This window comes from Populus nigra, chromosome 3 (genome assembly GCF_951802175.1).
Source record: "Populus nigra chromosome 3, ddPopNigr1.1, whole genome shotgun sequence".
Classification (NCBI taxonomy): domain Eukaryota; kingdom Viridiplantae; phylum Streptophyta; class Magnoliopsida; order Malpighiales; family Salicaceae; genus Populus; species Populus nigra.
Genome location: NC_084854.1, coordinates 4861113 through 4883998, shown reverse-complemented (window position 1 = coordinate 4883998; position 22886 = coordinate 4861113). Strand labels below are relative to the sequence as shown.

Genomic DNA, 22886 nt, shown 5'->3' with positions numbered 1-22886 from the left:
AGCTGATTGGCATCTCTTGGCTTTGATTAGGGATGATAATTTGATTCAATTCAACTTTATCTAGATAAATTAGTGTTTTCTACATAATTATTTTATTCGGTAATAAATAATGAATAAAATTATAAATATTATTAAAATTGACTCGAAACTCACACTTAATATATTATGACATATGCATATTTTAATATTGACATAAAACAATGTATATTTATAGTATTTATCACTTCATTATTTAATACACACACTTTAAATATATATTAATTATTTTATTTTTTATTGAATAATAAATAATGATAGATAATAGATACTCTGAATATTCAAAATAATTTATAAATATTTAATTTTTTATCCAATAAACAATAAATAAGATATAAATATTAAGAAATTCGACTCTACCCATTGCCATCCTTAGCTTTTTGAGAAATCTGAGAAAACGTGCTAGAATGTATTAAGAGTCTAATTATAAGAGTAGTAATTAATAATATTGTTGCAAGCTAAGAAGTTAATCATAATGCTGATTCCCACTAGACATGACATGACTCCATTAATGTCTTGCTCCTTGCTCGGATCTCAAGAAACATAATCATGATTAAGCTGTCAATGTTCTTTTTCTAGCAAGAGGATCAAGAGTGTGTTTGGTATTGCGATAGCTGTTGTGGTTGTGGTTTGAAAAAAATTGTTTTATAAAAAGTACTTTTAGTTGAGGTTGGTTTAAAAAAATAGGTGTTTGGTTAAAACTGTGGTTGAAATTGAAGTTGAACAAAAAGTAGTTTAATGTGTTTGGTTAAAAAATTGCTTTTCAAATTTTAGGTTATAAAATAATTAATATATGTATATATATTAATGGTTTTTAATTTAAATATTGTAAATTTAACTATTGCTATTACATCATGAAATAAATAATACTTAATATAAAATATTTTTTATTGTTCAATTAAACTATCTACAATTTCATCACGTATGAAATACATCCAACAATGCTATAGTTTTCTTAGTTTTTTAAGCGCGCAACAACATCAGGTAAATTATAATCAGGAACAAAATTGAAATTGCGATCAAATTTTACAAATGTTATGTCATCAATAAAACACAATTAAAAAGAAAATTTAATTTTCTTTACTAGGTCGGACCCGGTACAATATATTTAGCTTTGAACTGGACCCGGTCCGACCGAAAATCATGCACCACTGTTCACGTGAACAGTGGTGCATATCCAATGGCGGAGCCAAAAATTTTTAAATAAGAGGGCAAATTATTAACAAATATTATATTATATAGCTTTGATTGACTCTTCATCCTTAAAGGATTTACGCTTGAAATACTTGTCTAGTGACATGTTAATTTAACATGAACCTCTTGGATTTTTTTTTATCATCATTAGTGTCTATATAATAATTAACATAACTACACAATAATTCACTGTTAAACAAAAATTAGTTGAGTTACATAATAATTCTAAATTTTTCATATGAAATTAATAGCAAAATACACGTTAATTCATCAAAATCAAAACTTATTTCAATTCATATCTATATGCATATAATAAGTATGTTGATTAAATTATACTTAATCATTTCTAGACATTTAATTAAGGAACAATGCCTAGTGTATGTGTAAGAGGAATAATGCTTGAAATTAAAACATGCTTTCTACTTGATATTTTACTTACAAACAAATCATGTGAAAATATTAAATTTCAATAAACTACTCTGTCAATGCAAGAGATGTCAAGAATAGTGGTTTTGCATGAATATTAATTTATTTTTTTATAATAAGAAAAGAAACACTTAATTGATTAAATTAGCAGATTTAAACATTTATTTTGAACATATTCATATCAAAACCTCTAAATTATCATAAATCTTAATATTTTTAATAACTAATTATAAAAAAAATAAAACTAAAATTAGATAATGAAATAAATAGAAAAGATGAAGAAAATTTATTTAAAGTATAAAGAAAAACACAAAAAAGATTAATTGATAAGAAATTTGCACAATGAAAGATAAAGATAAAAAAAAGGGGAAAAGGGGAAAAATTGGGGCAGCTGTAATTATATATATATATATATATATATATATATATTATATTATATTAACATATATCAAGTCAGTTAACAATAAAAACCTTCCTTCGTATAGCAATAACTCATTAAATTAATATATTAATATTTTAATATATAAAAAAATAATTAAGGGGGCAATTGCCCCCTTTTAACCTACTGTGGCCTCTGCCACTGTGCATATCTCCACTGTGCACTTAAAAGTCCACAGTGGAGCTCTCCGCTCCACACTGAAAGTAGCATAGAGCTGCTTTCAGTAACCTGCGTTTTTAACGCATGAATTGCTGGGACCCACAAGGCTGAATTAAATTTTCAGCCGTTACCAAACATGATGTTTACGCGGTTAGCTTTAAAAGCAGAAGCTACCGCGTAAACAAACACCATCCAAATCATATCGCCCTCTTGGTGGCATGGGAGGCATTCAAGAGCACATCAGAGAGAGACTCATTTGAGAACCCTTCACCTAAAATTTAAATGTTTTTTAAGAAAAGTTTAAATAACATTAATACATTAATCTGGCAAGAATTATGTCAAATAAAATGCACATACATTACAATTATAATTGCAATGAAACCTGAAGAAGCCTTTTTTTTTTAAAAAAAAAATATTGACTCTAAAATTTTACATGGTTTGATTTTGTTTACATTCATTTTTTAAGTTAAAAAAAAAGAAGAGGGCTTCTGAAAAATAATATAAGAGTGAAATAAAAAAAGGGTTAAATTTGATGCAATGTGTTCATCTTCAAAAAAAAAAAAAGTATTATTGAGGTGTTTTTGAACTTTTATATTACCAAGAAAAATAAATCATAGTTGAGAATTGTTTTTTTTTTCAATTTGATTTTATGTTTTTGAATTAATTTAGAGGTATTTCAAGTTGATAAATTAGTTTACTAATATTTCTTGAGTGTTTATTACGTATTTTTAAATAAATTTAATTTTTTAAAAATGATTTTTTTCCAATAAAAAACTCTAACTTAATTTTTTAATAACCTCTAAAAACAAGTAAAAGAGCATACAACATGCCATCATCCCTTAAGAAAAAAATAAATAAATTTGATGGCAAGCATACCGGTCTAGAATATAAAACCAAACGTGCTGACCCCCTTTTTTTTTTTTTTTGTTGGGCCAAGCAGCCCCATTTTTTCAGTCCATCCTTAACTCTTTTCTATTTTTTCAAGAAATTATTTTTTTAATTTTCATTGAAATGTATTATAAAAAAAGGCTTAACCTATTATTTAAATTACTATTCAATTTTCCATGATTATTAAATAATATTATATGTTTTTTTATAGAAATGTTATCAATTTTTCTTCCATTACTATGTACTGAAATGCAAAATTAAGAAATTAAAGATTGCTCATGAATATATATTCAATAAAATAAAAGTTATTTTCTCTAATTGTTATGAAATTTTTATATTTTTTATCATATTTTATTTATTTAATTAATTACATACAAATTATTGAGATATTGTCTTACTATTTTTTTTAAAACTATTTTCTCAAGGAAATGTTAAGGCCAATGACCAGTGAAAAACTGTTTCCTATTTAGCTTTTTTTTCACCTTTTTTCAATGTGTTTCTTATATAACTTCTTCTTCTTTTTTTCTCTCATTATATTTCGTTTTCTATATTATTTCTTCTTTTTGGATTCAATCTCCAATCTCCAATATCCTATATAATAAATTCAATATAATTTTTATATATAATTTTTTTAGACCACAAGAACTTTTCCTTTTACTTGAAAAACTATCTTTATGTTTATGATTATGTTTATGTTTTGAATACCTGTTTCTTATTTAGCTTTTTTTCACCTTTTTGCAATGTGTTTCTTATATAACTTCTTCTTTTTTTTCAATATAATTTTTATATGTAATTTTTATATATATAATTTTTTTAGACCACAAGAACTTTTCCTTTTACTTTTTATTTTTTATAGGCAATTCACTAATCAACAAAAAAACAAAAACAAGACTACATTGCTCGAGAATCCTTCTATATAACTAAAAAAGACTTTTATCTTTTTTATAATATTATTTAGCTATTAGAAATAAAATACTTTGAATATTTTATTTTTTAAGATATTTTAAATTGTGGATGTTATATAATTCGAAGTCTTGTGAATATATATTTAATATTTTGAATATAATTATTGAATATAGAGCCATTACTAAAATAATGTTTAATAGAATTTGAATAATCCACACACAATGCACGTGTTTAAAATCTAATTCAAATAAATAAATAAAACATAAGAAATTTAATTTGATCCTTATTATTAAAAATCAAAATAATAAGGATCAAATTAAAAAAAAACACACAATATATGATAAATTAGAATTGAAGAACTAAATCAAGGATCAATAAAACTTTTACAAAAAGAACTGAAAAAAATAAAAATAAAAAATAAGGATCATAGTTGAAATATCAATAAAAATAGAATCGACAACAAAAATAGAACCGACGTATAATTTCCAAGGGAGGAATGAGAAAAGAAAAAGAAAAAAAAGGTTTACTGATGACAAACCGGCTAACATTTGTCATCGCGCGTCGCATCAGGAGGAAAAGAATGTGGCGACTCTTTTAACAACGTGGCATAAATGTAGTTTTTATAACCACGAGGTGCTATATTCGCTGCACAAAGAGCATGGGTGTCTCTCATGTGTTGACGCGTGTGCCACATGTTCTAACATTGTATTAAATTTAAATATTGATTAATCAACTTAAAAAGATCAAATTACCTTTCACGATTTGAAATTAACAAAAAAAAAAAACTTATGTGGAAAGACTAAAAAACCTCCGGATCAAAGACTTATTTTTTTTTTAATTTGAAGGGTAAAGATGTTTTTTTTAGTGTAATTAAAAAAACTAAAGAAAGACTTAAATACATGTGGTAACCAACATTAATTATTATTTTTAGCTGGATGGTAATAAAACCATTTTATTGTTTCTAAAAATAAGGAAAAGGCACATAAAAGCCTGACTCGTAAGCCTTTTTTTTTTCTTCCAAGGGAAAAAAAAAATTATACTATAAATATATTTGGATGCACGCACAATATATATTTTTCCAAAGTGTTTTAGAATTTTTGTTAATTATACACCCATATACACAGGAAATAGAGTTATGTCCTCTATTTATTTCTAATAATTGTAAGCAGCAAACGAATAAAGTCCAGAATTGTAAAGGACAATCAAATAAACCAAAAACCCAAATTCCATCGAGACTTGATTTTAGTTAGAGGCCATATTCTATCAACCAAACTCACTCACCACTTAGTTTATTTCCGACATCCTCTTCTAAACCAAGTCTTTAAAAAACCTAGAACATGAACACAAATCAAAACCAAGTCGATGGATTTTCTTAAAACTAATTTCCTTACCTTGTCCTATTTTACAACTATATATATATATATATATATATATATATATATTTGCATTATTATTATTATTATTATTATTTTACCCGGGTATTCTCACACCCTTTTAATTAAAGATGAGACTAGTCCCGTTCGGGGTTCGTGGTTGCCCCTCCCAATAAGTGCATTTCCTGAAGATTAAACTTATATTCTCATCCTTGAAGAGATATAATAGTACTTTAACCAATATCTTTGCATCATGGTGTGTATGTATCTCATTCTCATAATTAATAACATTATCCATATTTAGTTAATTAAACAAATCAAATACCTAACCATTAAAGAACCAAAAAAACCATACTTTATTTCAACATTAACTATTCAAATAAAATTTCCCAAATAACAAAAGCAAAACAATGTGCTCGCCACTTGCTTTACTCCACCTTCCAATATTTAAATGAGAGAAACAAAGAATCTTTCTGCCATGAAAAACAAAATTGCATAAAAAAAAAACCTAGAATAAATGAAGAGTTGAGGATTTTTTTTCCAAAAAAATAATTCATTTTTTTTATCGATTTCCTTGAACTTCAATTTTCAAGTCCACTTCAGGATACACTAAATTGACACGTGTCAGCATGCCATTAAACTTCCCAAGATTTTCAATTACAAGATTTTCAGCATACCTTTGTCCTTATAGTTTTCAAATGATAAACTTTTGGTTCCTTACCCTTTCAAAAATTCAATATTGGTCCATAACTTTATTTTCATTATTTTTTAGTCTTAGTTTAAGAGAAAAAAAAAAGAGAAAGAGAGTTAATCGGGAATTCAACATTATAATATGTTTCAGTTTGTTTTTTTATGGTGTTATCACAGTTTTATAACTCAAGTCATAAATGTAGTTGATTAACTTAGATTTACCTGAATCAATCTAATATGATGTTATCGTAATATTTGTATAAAAAAATATCATTCAATATATATCAAATTTTAAATTCATGATTAAACTTGCTCTCTTATAAAAGACAATGGCAATAACCGAGCATTTTTTTCTTGCGCTTGAAAAAAAAACCAACATGCTTTCTTTTTTGTTTTTGATTTTATTATTATTATTATCCTTATTCGACTCAATAAAAAATTAATTTCAAGAAATAAAGTTATTCAACATAACCATTTCTATTTATTATAAGATTATAGCTGGTGATAACGGTTATTCGCGGGTTAATGGATATGAGCCAACTCTATCCCCTAAGAGTACACGGGCGACGATTACAAAGCTGCTTATGGCCCTGAGCACTACTAGCTCTCTCCTTCGAGTAGTTGTTGGATGCAGACGCTCTGGCCCATGTATTTATACTCAAAATGGAGGTGTTATTAATGGATTTTTGTACTGAAGCCCCCCCTGCTGGGCCGATGGTGCTGTTCTTGAATAGAAACTATCAATCCTTTGGTCCTTTCTAATTCAAGATTCATATCGTTTTTCTGAATCAGAAATGATCAATTACCTCTGTTTTCTGATATGGTCAAATATAACTGCTGCAAACGTATTAAATATGAATATCCAATGTATTCATATTTATGCCAGGTTCAAATCCTTACCGACAGTAATATTATAGTATTAATTTACTGTAAGAAAAATATAGAATATATATATATATGATGACGGTAAGAAATATCTGTTTTTTATGTAATTTTTCAAGCTCATCCCTAACCTGCCACGGCGATAGTTAATTAATTAGTTGTCTGATTTGAACAGTGCATCTCCATCCATCTGACAGTCTTGCCTGCGTGCATCTTGGCTGTTTTCTAGAAAATATTATCGACAAGACATTTGAATCCTCCCGGTGTAAATGGATAAAATTCTAATATTTACAGCGTTTGTTGGAGCCGATCGAGGAGGAGATCATGCCAAGATGCGTGCGTTGTGCATTATAATTAAAGGCCCCTTTCCCAACTAATTTCTCTTGCAAATTGTAATGTAAAAAGAGGGTTGGGTAAGCAATTATGGAAATTTGAGGGAGGAATTATCAGCTTTGAAAGATTTATTGGTTGAAAGTTCGCATATTACCTATAATTTGATCGGTATATTAATAGTAATAATGATATTTACAGTAATTTATTTTTAACTTTTTGAAATATATTAGTGTATATTAGCGGTACAATTATGTCGGTAACTCCATTAATAATAGTAGTATTTGTAATAATTCTTTTTTAACTCTTTGAAATATACCGATGGATTTGTGTCATCGGTAACCTTGTCAACAATATTTTAAAAATAACATTTTTAAAAAATATATTGAACAAAAGTAGAAAAATAATTCAAATAAAATGAATTAGTATAAAAATCAAATATTTACTACAAATTTAAATATTTGTACGTTCAAATATAATAAATCTAAAATAGAGACGACGCTGAAGGAGGAGGAGGAGACTGGTCGCCACCAGGACCGTGGAGTCAATTAGGGGGTGCACATGAACCACTCATCTGTGATCACATCTCTATTATCAATTGGTGATGTTCTTCATAATCAGCAGTGAGTTGTTCATATTTATCGTTAAGATGGTACATCCAATCCTATACTTGTTGGTCTAACATCAACGTGAACTCTGGAGTTTGAATGCTCGAAATCAATTGCGAGCATCCAATGGTCGAAGCACTATGGGTCATCTGCAAGTTCTCATCTGTAGTGTTAGAGAGCTTGTACACTCGATTCTTATTGGGTCCACCAGACGATCCTACCTTCAACCATAAATCTGGATGGGTCGAAAGATCGTCTCTGTATCTCTCCTTCAACTGACTGTTATATATATCTTGAAAAATAAAATTCATCATATTCAAGAAAATAATAACTTAAGAAAAAAATAATTGAAAATCAACATACCACAAAGTGCTAAGCTCAACTATCAATGAACTGCTACACCATTTTTTGGGATCATCACTCCGCACATGCGTTTCAACAAAAAACTTTATCGGGCTTGGCTCGCATCCAAGAACCATAGTTTGTACTAAAAAAAAATATTGTCAGTTAAATATATTTATAAAAAAAACAACTAATAAAAAATAGATGTAATAAAAAAGAATCCTACCTTCCGCTTCGAATGTGAAACAAACAGAATAGAGATACCGATGTGCGTGGTAATGGAACCATGAACAAGCCTCGAATATGACTGTCGAGTGAAACACATAAATATTACTTGTTGAATGTATTCCGTCCATACAGCCTCTGAGAAGTACAACGATATGAAATTCTTCCAAACTACCACGTCATTTCAGCCTGAAAGCTCTTTTTTTTTTGCATACTTTTTTTATTTTCTTTTGCGCCTCGTACCAAAAATCACGCAACCTATATAGTACAAATTAATTATCTGTTAGTAAATGAGAAATAAAATTTTAATAATTGGAATAACAAATTATCTAAATTCGATCTTACCTAATTGCGGCGTGATTCTTCCAAACCCTCCTCACAACATTATTATCAGCTCTCTCTCATTCAAATTTTCCCTTAAAGTAAAAATTTATAAAGAAAAATTTCTTTAATTTCAATAAACGGTCCAAATTAACATAAAAAAATATTTAATTTATTACTAATCTTGAACCTTAAAAACCATACATCGACATGCGGTTTCCATTCAAGATGTTTGGAAACCTGACTCCATTAAAACAATAGAATTTCTATTGATGATTTAAAAGCCGATGTTATTGTTCTTGCAACCCTAATATTTATAAACAGTAAATTACATACGTTAAATGATATTATTTTTTCAAAAATTATTAAATATGTCATTGTAAAAGAAAAACAAACTTACATTGAAAGGTCATTTTTTCACTAGGCCTCGTACTTGAATCCTGTTGTGAAGGGACCCCCCTTCGATATTGCAGCATTGCACTCAACATAAGTTTCATCAATTTACAAACAAATATAATTTTATAAAATCTAAAATAAACCCTAATATTATACAAAAAATAAACAAACTCTAATATGTACAAATTATAAATCTATACAACAAATTTGTATGAGAAAAAACTATAAAACAAGTAAATACCTAAACAAAATACATATAGTACAAAAAATATACAAAAAATCAACATTTTAAAATGTGTTTGTCAAGGAAAATGCCTTTATGCATGTGCTTCATTCTACCCTGGGATGTTACCTAGTCAAGTTATGTGGAAACCTCGAGCCTAACTTAAAGATCGATATATCTTAGAACAGTTTGGTGAACTAGTGAAGATTGCATTAATTAGTTGAACTCAACTCTGAGATTATAGCTTGGGTACGTCCAATAAGGTGTTAGGTCACATAGTGTTGTCGAACATAAAAATAAAAAAAGGAATTTGTACTCGAGCTTTAGGGCTTAAGAGAGGTGGGGGGTTTACGGCTAGTTGAGGCTTATGGACCTTGCTTCATGTTTAGTGCTGAGATTTATGATGAGATATGCAAGAGCTCAATCCTAATTTCATTATTAACATCCTAAACTTGGACAAAAGATGAGGGTACTAATCTCGAGTTTCTTTATGTTTAATATCAAACCAACATGAAAGGAATATTGGCTATATGTTGTACTCTAAAAAGTAATCTGGGAAGTCATGAAGTCTAGGCTAGAGGAAAACAAATACATACATACCTCCTTATGGATTGGACTTGATAAGGTACAAACTTGTATGAATAATTGATTACCGTAAGCACATAATTAAGATAATGAAATTAAGCAGTTTCAGGCATGCATAATATATATCAAGTTCGCAAGATTTTCAAAACTTGTCTATCAGCAGACTTGTAATCCCATAGAAAGATGTATAGCTTGTAGGTTGGTAATTTGTAGACAATAACTAGTAGGCTTGTAATCTCGTGACCCTATAGGTTTAAGTTTTAATTACTAAAAACCCCTATAAATACAGAAAACAACATATCAATTCATGCTCTCTTGTTAAGGATTTCTAGGACGTTGGTTGTGATCAAATTGAAAATCACTCCATAAATGTAAGTTTTTTTTATCTCAAATTATTAAGTTATCATTTTGAATTTAAAGTATTCAAGTTATTTGATTACTTCTCAAGTTTATAATACCTGTATTAAAGTTACATCATTATAAATCTGGAATCACAAATCTAGAATTACAAGGAGAGTCCAAGATCCAAGTTCAGTTTAAATATAAAATTACAGTATTTTCGACAGCCACTAATGCCGTTAGTTAAGAAATTAACACCCCTTCGCCAGAATTAATATTCATATTGAATCATAGGGTTGTGTAAAAAAGTTCAACACTGTCGAACATTGATGGAGTCGTCCAAAGGTGAGTGCTCAATATATAGTATTTGTTACACATTTTCCCCTCTGCATACCCATATTTTTCATAAATTATTGCCACTTGATAGCACAACAAATTCTAAAGAAATCCTCGTTACACCCCTTATGCATACCCATATTTTCATAAATTATTGCCACTTGACAGCACGACAATTTTCTTTAAAAAAAATCCTTTACAGAGAGAAATCACAATTCTGATACTCAGATACCTGTCTATGCAGTACTGACCAAACAACCTTTAGTTTCTGTTTTTTATTGGTCATTCTTCAGACACTACTAAAGCAGCAAGAGAATTTTTGTTCCCTGAAAGGAAGGAACAGAAGAATTAGATTTCCTTACGTTCCAGAGAAAAACTTGCATTGACACCTCAATTCTTTGTTAGGTAAACAACCAAATTTACCTTAAAAAAAGTTATCTGTCCGCTTATAAAATCATACTACCTGTAAATTCTAGTTGTAAAGATTGTTTTTCTTTTTTTCCTTTTATAAAATGAAAGTATATTCAAATTATATTTATATATCAAGATCGTATTTATTTTCTATTAAATTTTAAATATTTATCTTTATATTTATACCGGTGTATCCATTAAAAAAATATTTTTGATCATAACGTAGGGTTTTTTTTTTTTTTTTGGCGCTAACAAAGAGGTCACCTAAAGAGAGCAGTGGCATTTGACGAGGAATCTCCATGGCCTCTAAAACTAATCACGAGGTCACATAAAGGATGCTTGCAGGCCTGTTGTGATCATCAACTGTTAAGAAACTTGAAGCAGCGTCTTTTTCTCCTATCCCTCCTAAACTTATCCTCTATCTCCACCTGCAATGGTTTATTTATAGAAAATATATTGGAACCTCTGTAACTAATTAATTACTCTCCTCTCATCTCCTCCATGGCTCCATCCTTTCTCAGCTTGGCGTCACTATACTCCTTCTATCTTCGTCATTGCTTCACCTCTTCCGGCCTTTCACAAAAATCCATCAACGTCGGTGATGAGACCACCATCCACTACTGGGCTCCCACTCAACTTGGTCAACCCAAACCAAATCTGGTCTTTATTCATGGCTTCGGTCCTGTCTCTCTATGGCAATGGCGCCAGCAGGTTTGGCTTTAGCTTTTCTGTTTTTTCTTCCTTTTTTAGAGGATCAACCCCCATCCCTTTTCTTTTATGTATGTAGAGAATCAATCTTGAACTTCCCTTTTCAGAAATCACAAACACCCATCAATCTTCAAAACGTAATTGTTGTGTTGGCCTGGTGATTTAGGTAAGGTGATGTGTGGTTTAGGCTCATAGCTGTAGCTAGGTTCAATTCCTGATGCAAACAACTCCACGTTTAGGCCAATTCTTTGACCAATTCACATGCTATAATAGCGATATATATATAGATGCTGAGATTTCAAGGAAAAAATGTGTATAAAGTCATAATTTTGATCGTATTTGGTGAAATCTTTTGCAGGTTCAATTCTTTGCGCCTGACTTCAATTTGTACGTCCCTGACTTGATATTTTTCGGTGACTCCACAACAAAATCCTCAGAAAGGTCAGAGATCTTCCAGGCGGAGTCGGTGGCAAAGCTGCTTGAAACGTTAGGTGTGGAGAAGTATTCTTTGGTGGGCACAAGCTATGGTGGGTTCGTGTCATACCACATCGCAAGGATGTTTCCAGAGAGGGTTGAGAAGGTGGTCGTAGCAAGCTCTGGGGTCAACATGAGGAAGAAAAATAATGAAGAGCTTGTGAAGAAGGCAAAATTGGAAAAAATTGACGATCTTATGTTGCCACAAAAACCTTCAGATTTGAGAGCTTTGCTAGGTGTTGCTGTGTCCAAGCGAAGTCTCCTCATGATTCCTGATTTTTTCTTGAATGACCTCATAAACGTACGCAATTTCTTGATTTCTACCCTTTTTTTTCTTCCTTGATGTGGTAATTAATTTCTATTTCTAGCTCAATTTTATAAGGTTAACAACCAATTTCGTCGAGGAAGGATTTTCTTTTTCTCTTGTTAGGAATTGAAGGGATAAAAAATAAGAGCATAAGATTGTTTAAATTTCTAGAATCTACTCATTTAATACATAATATTTTTCTGGAAGTAAATTCCAGAAAGTATTCGGTAAAGGAGCTACATCATGGCTATTAAAAAAACTAGATCACTATCAAATTTTTTTATTTTTCTATGTAGATAATAATATAAATTATATTTTAAAATTTAGTTTATTTTTTTGAAAAAAATAAATACAAATTTAAATCTTATTATTTTCATTTTATTTAATAAAAAATTGAAACATGAGTTACTATGAGCTTATATAAGATCAAATGAATTTCATTTACAAGAATATATTAAAAAATAATATAAATTATATATTAAATAATATGAGTGTGTATATGTTTCAAGTTTAAAAATCTTTCATTTAAGAGAGTTTATTAAAAAATAATATAAATTATATTTTAAAAATTTAAATTCATAGATTAAATTTTTTTTGATATATAAACCTAGATCACTATCCATTCCACCCTCCTCTATTAAAAAACAGAGTGCCCCTCTCACGATCTTTCCTGAAACAAATGAACTATCAATCCCTGTGTAAGTCTCAGAAGTAGAGCAGTATATTAAGCAAATGAAGGATCAAGAAACTGCTCATGTTCTTTAAGATTGATTTGCTTTTAGTGCTCTCTTGAAATCAACATCATTTTCCAACTAACAAGAAAATGATTAGTGCCAAAATGAGGTTGTTGGATGGGTCGCTGATAAATGAATGCCAGCGGGACCATGCTTTATTGTAAAGGGGACTTGTGGTCGCGTTAGGTGTAGACTTTTCCTCTGTATATTCAATTGGACAAATAAAAGATCCCGAGCATGTATAATTTGTTATTTGGAATATCCTATATAAGAATTAATTAATTTAAAATAACTTTATATTTTAGAAACAAAGATGTTTGTTTTTTAGTTTTAAATTTGTTAATATTTTGAAATCTATATATTTTTATCTTAATAAATAAAAAATTTTGAACCTTTTACCAAGATAATTCAGGAGATATTTTTACCGTCTGAATCTTATCTTTTCTTATAAAAAAAATGCGGGAAAGTCATCTGCTTTTAGTGATATTAATAGAAAGTAAACATCTCGTACATATTATTAATGAGATAATAAGTATAGAAAAGTCGTTACTTTAATATTAATAATTATTGTAGATAAAGAAGCATGATGGTTTATTATATCTTTAACACTTACATTGTAGAAGATTGTCTATGATCAAACATAAATCTTTAGAATTAGATAATATCTAAGTTCTTTAGATCTTATATATTTGTCAGAACAACATTACCTTGAACTCGACGAACTGTTAAATTCAAGTATCTTGAGTCTGATATCTTTATCAAATCCATTTAATTTAAAAAAAATCTCTATTTATAAAAATCTTAAAAAAAAAGTTAACTCATTAGATACCAATATATATGTTTCTCTTGGTCCATGGAACAAAAAAAAAAAGAGTAAAATTAATAGCAATAGAAATTGGTTCATTAAAGGTAATTTATCATTCATTTTGCAGCTGGTTCATAGAGACACCCTAGGTTGTTTTTTGATTCCTCTGAGTACACTAGATTGTTCGAGGTTTTATGCAATAGTGTCTATAAACGAGGAGAATTTCTTAATTTTCGAAGAGCTTCAGCACCGTTGATATGATCAATTAGCTTCAAATGACAAATGGTTTATTATTATGTACGCAGAAATTGTTCGCAGAAAACAGGAATAAGAAAATGGAACTTCTGAGCGGATTGACCATTGGACATGATGATGCAGTAAATATCTCCCCACTTCAACAGGTTGGTAACCTTTGATCCTCTGCTCATACAGCAACATGATTGCCAGAAGCCGAATTATACCAAACTTTGACTCAATTTTGAAAGCTTTTAATTATAGCTTGCACCCAAAAAAATCAATTCAGTCCTAAATTTCCAATCCCGTCCGTGATGATTGTGTGATGGTACGTAGGGATGGAAATTTAATCCAAAATATTACACATAATATTTTTTATTTTTTTATTGAATATATATGTGTATGCCTCGAATATATATTATTATTTTATTTTATATAAGTAGTCGGATAATAAATATTTGAAATCCGATGAAAAGAATATAAATACTTAGATATAATAGAAACCTAACCTAACTTATAGGCAGCCATTGCTATCTAATTAGACCCACATCACTCCGCATCTAATTCCTGTCTTCCTCTGAATTGCTATGAAGGATGTCTTGTTAGTATGGGGAGATAAAGACCAAGTATTTCCTCTGGAGATGGCTAAGGATTTACAGGGGTACGTTCTCTTTATTATTTATTGTTAATTTATTTTCTTTTATTTCGATCCATTTTTTTTTTTTAAGTTCTACGTACCAAACTTATCTTTTAACACATTAATTGTTTTAGTGTTAATTTGAAGCTTTAATAAATGATAAGATTATTCTAAGTGAAATCTTTACATATGGTGAAGTGATATTTTTGTGATTTTGTATGGAATTTCTGCTTGCAGGCTAATTGGGAAGAACGTGAAGCTGGAAATAGTAAAGGACACATCCCACGTACCCCAAATTGAAAATGCAGCAGAATTCAACAAAATCATCAAAAATTTCTTGAGTGCCTCTCCTTGACTAATTATGTACCCTTTCCAAGCTCTAAATAAGCATGTAATTAATTGAATTTCTGCTGGGTATTATGCTAGAGGACTGAAGATTTACTGATTATGTGCACAATTCTTCTCAATGAAGGCATGCTTGCCCTTTTAATTTTTAGCCTTCTCCTCGCCCATAGCCTCCCTAAAATCTTTTGTGGCTTCAGGATTTTGATGACGGTGGAGGAGCTTACAGGTTAAGATCTTCAATGGTTTTATTTTACATTGGATGCAGTGAAACAATTCACATGAACCTAACTTAGTTTTCCAAATTTGGATTTAGGTTCTGTTGGATATTATGGTCGACTGCAAAGTGCGAGAGCAATATTCGTGGAGCTTGAATTGCGATGAGGCGAAATATCACCGATAATGCTCGAACCATCACTCTTGTAATTGCTTTTACGGCCACAAATCGCTATACTAAACACATTCATCTGACAATATTTCAATGGCGTTTTACTTTAAGAAGAAGTGTGCTTTGTGTTCTACAACATAAAATGAATATAGACTTCTTACAACGAGGTTTAAACTCACAATTTATCCTGTCTATTGGCTTCTTCAACACCATGGCAACTTCGGATGTTGTGTTGGAGGGTTGCGAATGGATTGATTTGTTCGTGAACTGTTGGAAACTTGACTTTTTTAAGAGTTCAATTCGAGTTTGTTTGTTAAGATTATCGTCTAGGTTTGACCTTAGCTAAGTTCAATTGATTTGAACTCATAAATTCGATGCATTCTTTAGGTTTGTGGAGCAAGTTCATTTTAAAGCTCGCGGGAAAGCTTAGGCAAAAGATTGTAAACAAACTTATGTATGATTTGGAGGGTGAAAATGTTGCATAAAATCTCATGAATAGGCTAAACCTACATCTCGGTTGTCAAAAATAAATTCCTATTTATTTCTTTATTTTTTATTATATTCAATTCTTTTCGCTAACTAAAAAAGGGTTTAAAAATGTAAGTTAAGCTCATTTATTTACTCATTTTAACTGGAAAAACTCAAGACAAGTTCAACAAAATTTAAAGAGGTTGATTTTGATTTTCATATTTCAGAGGGAAAGGCTAAGGTGCCCTCGTTATCATATGCCAACACAATTTTTAATAAATATGAAAATCACACCTTTTAATTATGTTTGCTTTTTATTTTGTGAGAAAATCTTATGGTGCACAAGGAGTATTATTCATTATTTCATGAAGTCATTTTAAAAAAAGAAAGCTCACTTAAAAAAAAAAACATATGTAGGAGAGACAAAATCAAATGAGGGCCAACAAAAAGTAATAAACATATCTTCACCTATAAGTTTTCTCTCTTGTTTTTATATCTATCTCTTTCTTTAAAGTGGATCTAGTGAAATAACTAATAGGATGCCACTAGTTACTCTCTAAATACCCAAAAACTAATCATGGTTAAAATTCTCATTTAAAAAGTATATTTGTGTATAAATACAAGCTTACGATAACCATATCCTGTGGTGTTCAGGGTATGGTATCATAAATATGAAACATCTTTGAAACTTGCCAAAAAATAAGATGAAATTAAACACGTTTTAGTGTAAAACTCGAATAATTTATAGCCTTAAAATGAAAAAAAATCTTATGGTGTTCATGGAGTAACTAGTGACATCCTATTAGTTACTCTCTAGACCTACTTTGAATAAAAAAACAAACATAAATATGAGAAAGAAAATGAAACCTATGACCTATAAAAAATGATAAGAATATCTTTACCGATGATTTCTCTCTTCTAATTGCATCTTAAAAAAAAAAATTAGGCTTGGAAAATAACTAATATGATATCATTAATTATTCTCTGGACGCCATAAAACTTCTTTAAAATGAGTGTGATTTATTTTTGTTCTCTTGGACTAATTATCTTTTCCAATATAATTTAGATCAACTTTTTTTCTAATATCTTGTGTTTTGTAAGGGATTTGACATATGACGTGTATTGATAGTATCAACATAAAAAAGGTCTTGATGCGTCGAACGAGCTTTCTAATAAAAATAAACATGACTTTTTATGTGCTCATTAGATTGGGATGGAATTAAAAGGATACATGGAAGGCACAAACAAGGATTATGATGAGAAAAGAGACGTGGTTAGAGAATTACATTGAGGCAAATCAAATCCCAAACTTGTTCCTACACTCCCGCATATACAACTTATTTATTTAGAGGAATTTGATGTGAACAAGGCTAATGGAGATTGTAGGAGTTTTGCCAATTATGGTATCATGAGATAAATGAATTTCATTTATTTGAGAGTTGATATCTTTATCTTCAATAAATATTTGGACATAGATAAATTCCTTGAATGAGTTGCCGAATGTGATAAGCTTAAAGAATAACTAAATATCTTAGAGAATTGGATTATAAAATTGATCATATATAAATTGAAAGGTGTAGCTTATTCTTGATGGAGTAAAAGGCTTAAACTAGTATGATCATACATGATAGGCTACCTCTTGCATTCATGTTTTGAATGAAACTATTATTGAGGAATAAATTTGATATGCTAGATAACAAATTAAAACCAAAGACTATATTACAAGGGACATCTCAGTGGGCTATAATATGAGAGGAAAAAATTAGAAAAAAAAGAGTCATCATCTAGTTTTATGGTAATTAGAAACTTTAACTAGTTTTTTTAGATGTTCTAATTAAGGGACTGATTATACTAAAGAAAAAATTAAAAAAATCTTAAAACATCTTACTTAAAATAAGTTGCTTTGTGTTTATTTTTTTAATGATAAATGCATCTATGGTGCTTACATGCTAAGATTTTTCTAAAATGGTATATATACTTTTGATATATAAAAGTAAAAGATTATTAAATATTAAAGTAGTGATTAGGAATTCTAGCTCAGATATAGAGCTAAATACTCAATTTTAAAATATGAATGTTAGATCCAAAAGGATGGTAATGGTCATTAGGCTTTGGCCTATTTATCTTTTTTATATTTAAAACGGGTTCAAATGCCTTCACTCACACTTAATAAATCTTTATAAAATTATGTCAATGCAACTCAAATTTTCTCACCATATAAGGAAAAAAACGTAGCACCTATAACATATTTGCACATATAAAAAAATCATATAGAAAAATAATCATTGTTTTTTTTAGAAATAATAAAAAAAAATCATGTATCAATAATTTCCATTATTTGATTGTCAACATCCTTGAATAACAAATGACTAATTCATTTATCTTGAGTTGATTTTATAAATAATAAAAACAATTATTACACAATCACAAATAAACATGGATAATGTATTTTTTAAAAATAAATTTGAGTAATTAAAAGTCAAATCACATGCTAGATATTTTTATTATCCACATGTCAATATCCTTAAATAACTACTAGATGATTTATTTCTCTCGGGTTGACTATGTAATAAATCAACAATTCTTATGCATACGGAGCCAAAACATATCAAACTCATAGTTAAATATAACAATTCATAATCCATAGAAATCAAAGTTCATAATAATTAACCATCATTCAAAACACATAAAAATCCATCTAGGGTTTAAGATTGACCTAAAAGCTGCGAGAATTGGTCGAAAAATCAAGGAAGCTGGCTAGTGGCGCATGGTAGTCATGCGCATGCTGGGCTGACAAGTTTGGAGGCGCTATGCTACGAGGCACGTGTGTCCCACACCCTGACACTAAAACTTGTAAAATCAACAGCAAACAACTGGATTTTAGGTGGAAAGCTACGATGACTACTGCTAGATTGTTTTGCATATGAGTTTAGGCAGATCTAGAGGGAAAGTTTATAATAATAGCGTGGATGTTTTGGGTTGCCAAAGACTGTGATGGTTAAGGGTCTATTACTATCACAATTTTACCTTGTTTGGTGGTGTTGGTGGCTGTGTGGGAGCGAGATAAGGGTTGATATGCTGTTGTGAGGGCGGTCACAATTTTGAGGACAATATGGACACTAATAATGGCCGGCGCCGAGGTTGTTTTAGGCGGAGAGAGGGCCGCACATTAACAGGTGCTACAATTTACATACTATGACTTTATTAGGATAAATGAGATCGGAAGGGAAAAGAGAGAGAGAGATTATATGACATTGGCCGCAGATGGAGGGTGGTGGTGACAATTAGGTTTTCAAAAATAAAAGGAAGGGAGAGAGATGAAGAGATGGGTGGTTAAGTTTTTTGTGTGAAGGTGGAGCCTGGGAGTTGTTAATTTTTGTGAGAGATGAGAAGACGATCGAGAGGAGTTATGGTTTTTATATTTATTTATTTTTAATTTTCTTGTACGGGGTATATTTTGCTAAAATAGGTGAATCCCCTCCTCTCTTTTTTTTTTTAATTTAAATTTTATTAGGAAAGAAACTAAGAATTAATGGGAAATTCTTTTATTATTTCTCTTCTTTAATGAAAATCTTGCTTTAAATTTATAAGATATTTTCTTTTTTCCACTGATTCTACCATATTTTATATTTTCCTCTTTAGGAGAATCCTCAATCTTTTTATCTTCTTTCTAATTACATGCTATTGAGTATGTTTGGCAGTGTGGTAACGGTTGCTTTTTAAATAATTTTTTATGCCGAAATACATACGAATGATAATTTTTTATTATTTTTTAAAAATTATTTTTGATATCAGCACATCAAAACGATCCAAAACATATAAATCATATTAAATTTTAACAAAAATAATTAAATTTTTTAAAAACACGGTGTACACGTTCCAAAAAGTTTCTAAATATTCTAATTAAACCTAGCTACCATTTTTTTTCCTTCCTTTGTAAGAACCCTTATATTATGGAAGATAATCCTTATATATTTCCAATATCAAATATGAAGTTCAGGCACTTGGCAAAGATCCACTTGGTCTTGGAAGCATAAAAAATTACATGCATATATATTTGCTAAATTTGGATTTAAATTATTTTGAACAAATTATCTTGTGAATAAATTAACTATAATTCTATATTTAAAGCATCTATTTTTTTTTAGAATGAAAAGGTTCAATTTCTAACCTTTAACTCAAGGATGGATTTTCTTTAAATGAGGGAGCCTGATATGGAAAGTTTCAACAGTTTCAAGATCAAGTAGAAGCATATATTAAACAAGTTCTTCTATAAAATTAAGCATAATTTTTTATTATAGCATTAAATTGGCCTAAAATTTTGTAATTATATTCTATTTCTAGTTCTACAGGTCCAATTTATTAAGAGATCAACTAGCTAACACTAGCTGAGGTTGAAATTATATCCAAATTAGATCTAGAAAATGTTATTTCATAATTTTTTTTTTTTTAATTTGGCTATTTCATGCTGTTTCGTCTATGATCGTGGATTACTTATACCTTGTTTATTTTTACGTTTTAAAATCTCTTTTGAAAATATTTGAAAATTTTTTATTTTTTATTTCAAATTTTTATTTTGATATTTTTTTATCATTTTAATATACTAATATTAAAATTAATTTTAAAAAATAAAAAAATATTATTTTAATATATCTTAAAAAATAATTATTATTATGCTTTTAAATACTATTCTACGCGCAAGATTTTTTCAGTATCTTGCTGAAAATCCAAATGCATTTTGGACTGCCGGTGGGACCCCACCATCCACTTTTATCCCAAAAATGGCAATGTAGACACGAGAAAAATTGCCCTCTTTTTTTAAGGATGGGAGAGAAAGCAAGGTTTGAATGGTCTTAATGGAATGTCGCATCCAATGGGGCCTTCTGTAGAGAGGTCAAAGTCTCAGTCTACACGCCTTTGCTGAAAACAAATGAAAGAAAAGCACTTCAATATTGTGATTTTTTTTTTTTGTCAAATTCCATTTTCCCTTTGATTTTTTTGTGCTGTGGTTCCTTTTCTCTTCCGATTCCTGAAAATCAATGGGCCTTGATTACTTTTCTTTGATTTTTTTTTTAAAAAAATTTTAAGGGAAAGGGAACTCCTAAGCATAGTTTTGAAATTCAGTCTCACGAGTCGATCTAGGACTCGATTGATTCGGGGTTGAAACTGGATCGAGTTGAAAAAAAAATAGAAAAAGAAAAAACCCGGTGTGACCCGATAAGATCCGGTCAAAAACCCGGTTACAACCCGTTGACTCTTGTTTTCTTTTTACTAAAATGACGTGGTTTTGATTTAAAAAAAATTGATCCAAACGACCCGATAACCAGGTCAAAACTCAAAACCCGAACCTTGAATCGGGTCGGGTCTAAAAACTACACTTTTGAGTATAGTTGAAGAATAAGTTATTGTTTTTATTAGTTTGATGGGATATTTTACTCCAGAATTATTGGTGTTGTGGCCAACTAAGGTTTGTACTATTAATTTGATCAATCTTGTTTTTTAATAATTATATTTTGAATAAATAATTTTTTTTTGATTTGATCATTATTATTGGCAAAAAAAAAATTAAATAATCTTTTTGATACTTTGAGCTAGAAGTTTTCACATATGCTAATAAGAATACAATATACTTTCAAAAATAATTTAAAAACTTTTTTGAGGTCAAGAAGCATTTTTCTTTAATTTTTTTATTTATTTTCTTGAAAATTTTTGAAAATAATTTGGAAAAGTTCCAAATTTTGTTGGGTCCTGAAAAATCATATTAATTTATCTCCTATGTCTTAGTATGATTTTCAAATTTCTTATATGGTAAAATGCATGACACCTAATTAAGTTTAAAATAGGTTAATTTTGGAAATTATATATGCAAAAATTTTGAGAATTACAGTAAAAATTACCTATGTAAATTCATATAACCTCCTTAGGATTTGAGATAATTCTAGCTTAATTTCTATTTTCATGTTTTATTAAATCTTTATTGTTAATGAAATAAAAAAAACCTTTTAACTTCAAAAAATCTTAAAATTATTTATGAAAGTGGATTGAGTTTTTTTAGCTTATATGGGAAAATTTCAGTTAAAAATACAGATATGTAATTTTTGTTAAAATAATTTTTGGTTAGCAATAATGATAAAATTAACTATATTTGTTCAAATCATAATAGTTTAAGGTCCAAATTACATGCATGTTACGTTGTTTCGGGTTGATCCATGCTAGTTTTTGTTTTTCTTTTCTATCAAGTTTCATGTTTTTAATTTTTAATTTTTATTATCATTAATTTTTATTATCTTATTAAAATAAACTAACTTATTTGATCCGGTTAGAATTATAATTTGAATGGATAGTTTTTGGTCTTCAAGGAGCGTGACATGATGATAAAGAGCTTGAGATCTGCATAGCAAGTCTCGATTTCAAGTCAAGACATACACATCTTGTAAGAACCTGAGACAGCCGAGGTTTTACTCGCTTACCTGGACCAATAAAATACGTTTTCAGGGAGACAGGATTTCCTCAAATCCAAAAAAAAAAAAAAGGTTTAAACTTTGATATTTTAAAAATAAATATAAACTCGTGGTGTGATTTGGATTCACAATATAGCACGGTCCAAATATAATTAAAACTAAGTGTCAACATCAAATGGAATTCTTAGTGAATCATTCCTTATAAAAGGGCAATAATCA

At 29.3% G+C, this 22886-nt stretch overlaps 1 protein-coding gene across 1 annotated transcript; it reads left to right on the top strand.

The window, feature by feature from the left end:
- Nucleotides 1-11365: 11365 nt before the first annotated feature.
- LOC133688807 (uncharacterized) lies at nt 11366-15504 on the top strand. Its single transcript, XM_062108420.1, has 5 exons — nt 11366-11820; nt 12176-12592; nt 14443-14538; nt 14965-15032; nt 15246-15504. Exons 1-5 carry the CDS (start codon nt 11611-11613, stop codon nt 15361-15363), a joined length of 909 nt encoding a protein of 302 aa, XP_061964404.1. The 5' UTR covers nt 11366-11610; the 3' UTR covers nt 15364-15504.
- The last annotated feature ends 7382 nt before the right edge of the window (nt 15505-22886 follow it).

Coding starts and splice junctions, on each gene's coding strand:
- LOC133688807 (XM_062108420.1), top strand. CDS start 11,611: ATGGCTCCATCCTTTCTCAGCTTGGCGTCACTATACTCCTTCTATCTT. Junction 11,821..12,175: donor TATGGCAATGGCGCCAGCAG/GTTTGGCTTTAG, acceptor AATCTTTTGCAG/GTTCAATTCTTTGCGCCTGA. Junction 15,033..15,245: donor ATGGCTAAGGATTTACAGGG/GTACGTTCTCTT, acceptor TTCTGCTTGCAG/GCTAATTGGGAAGAACGTGA.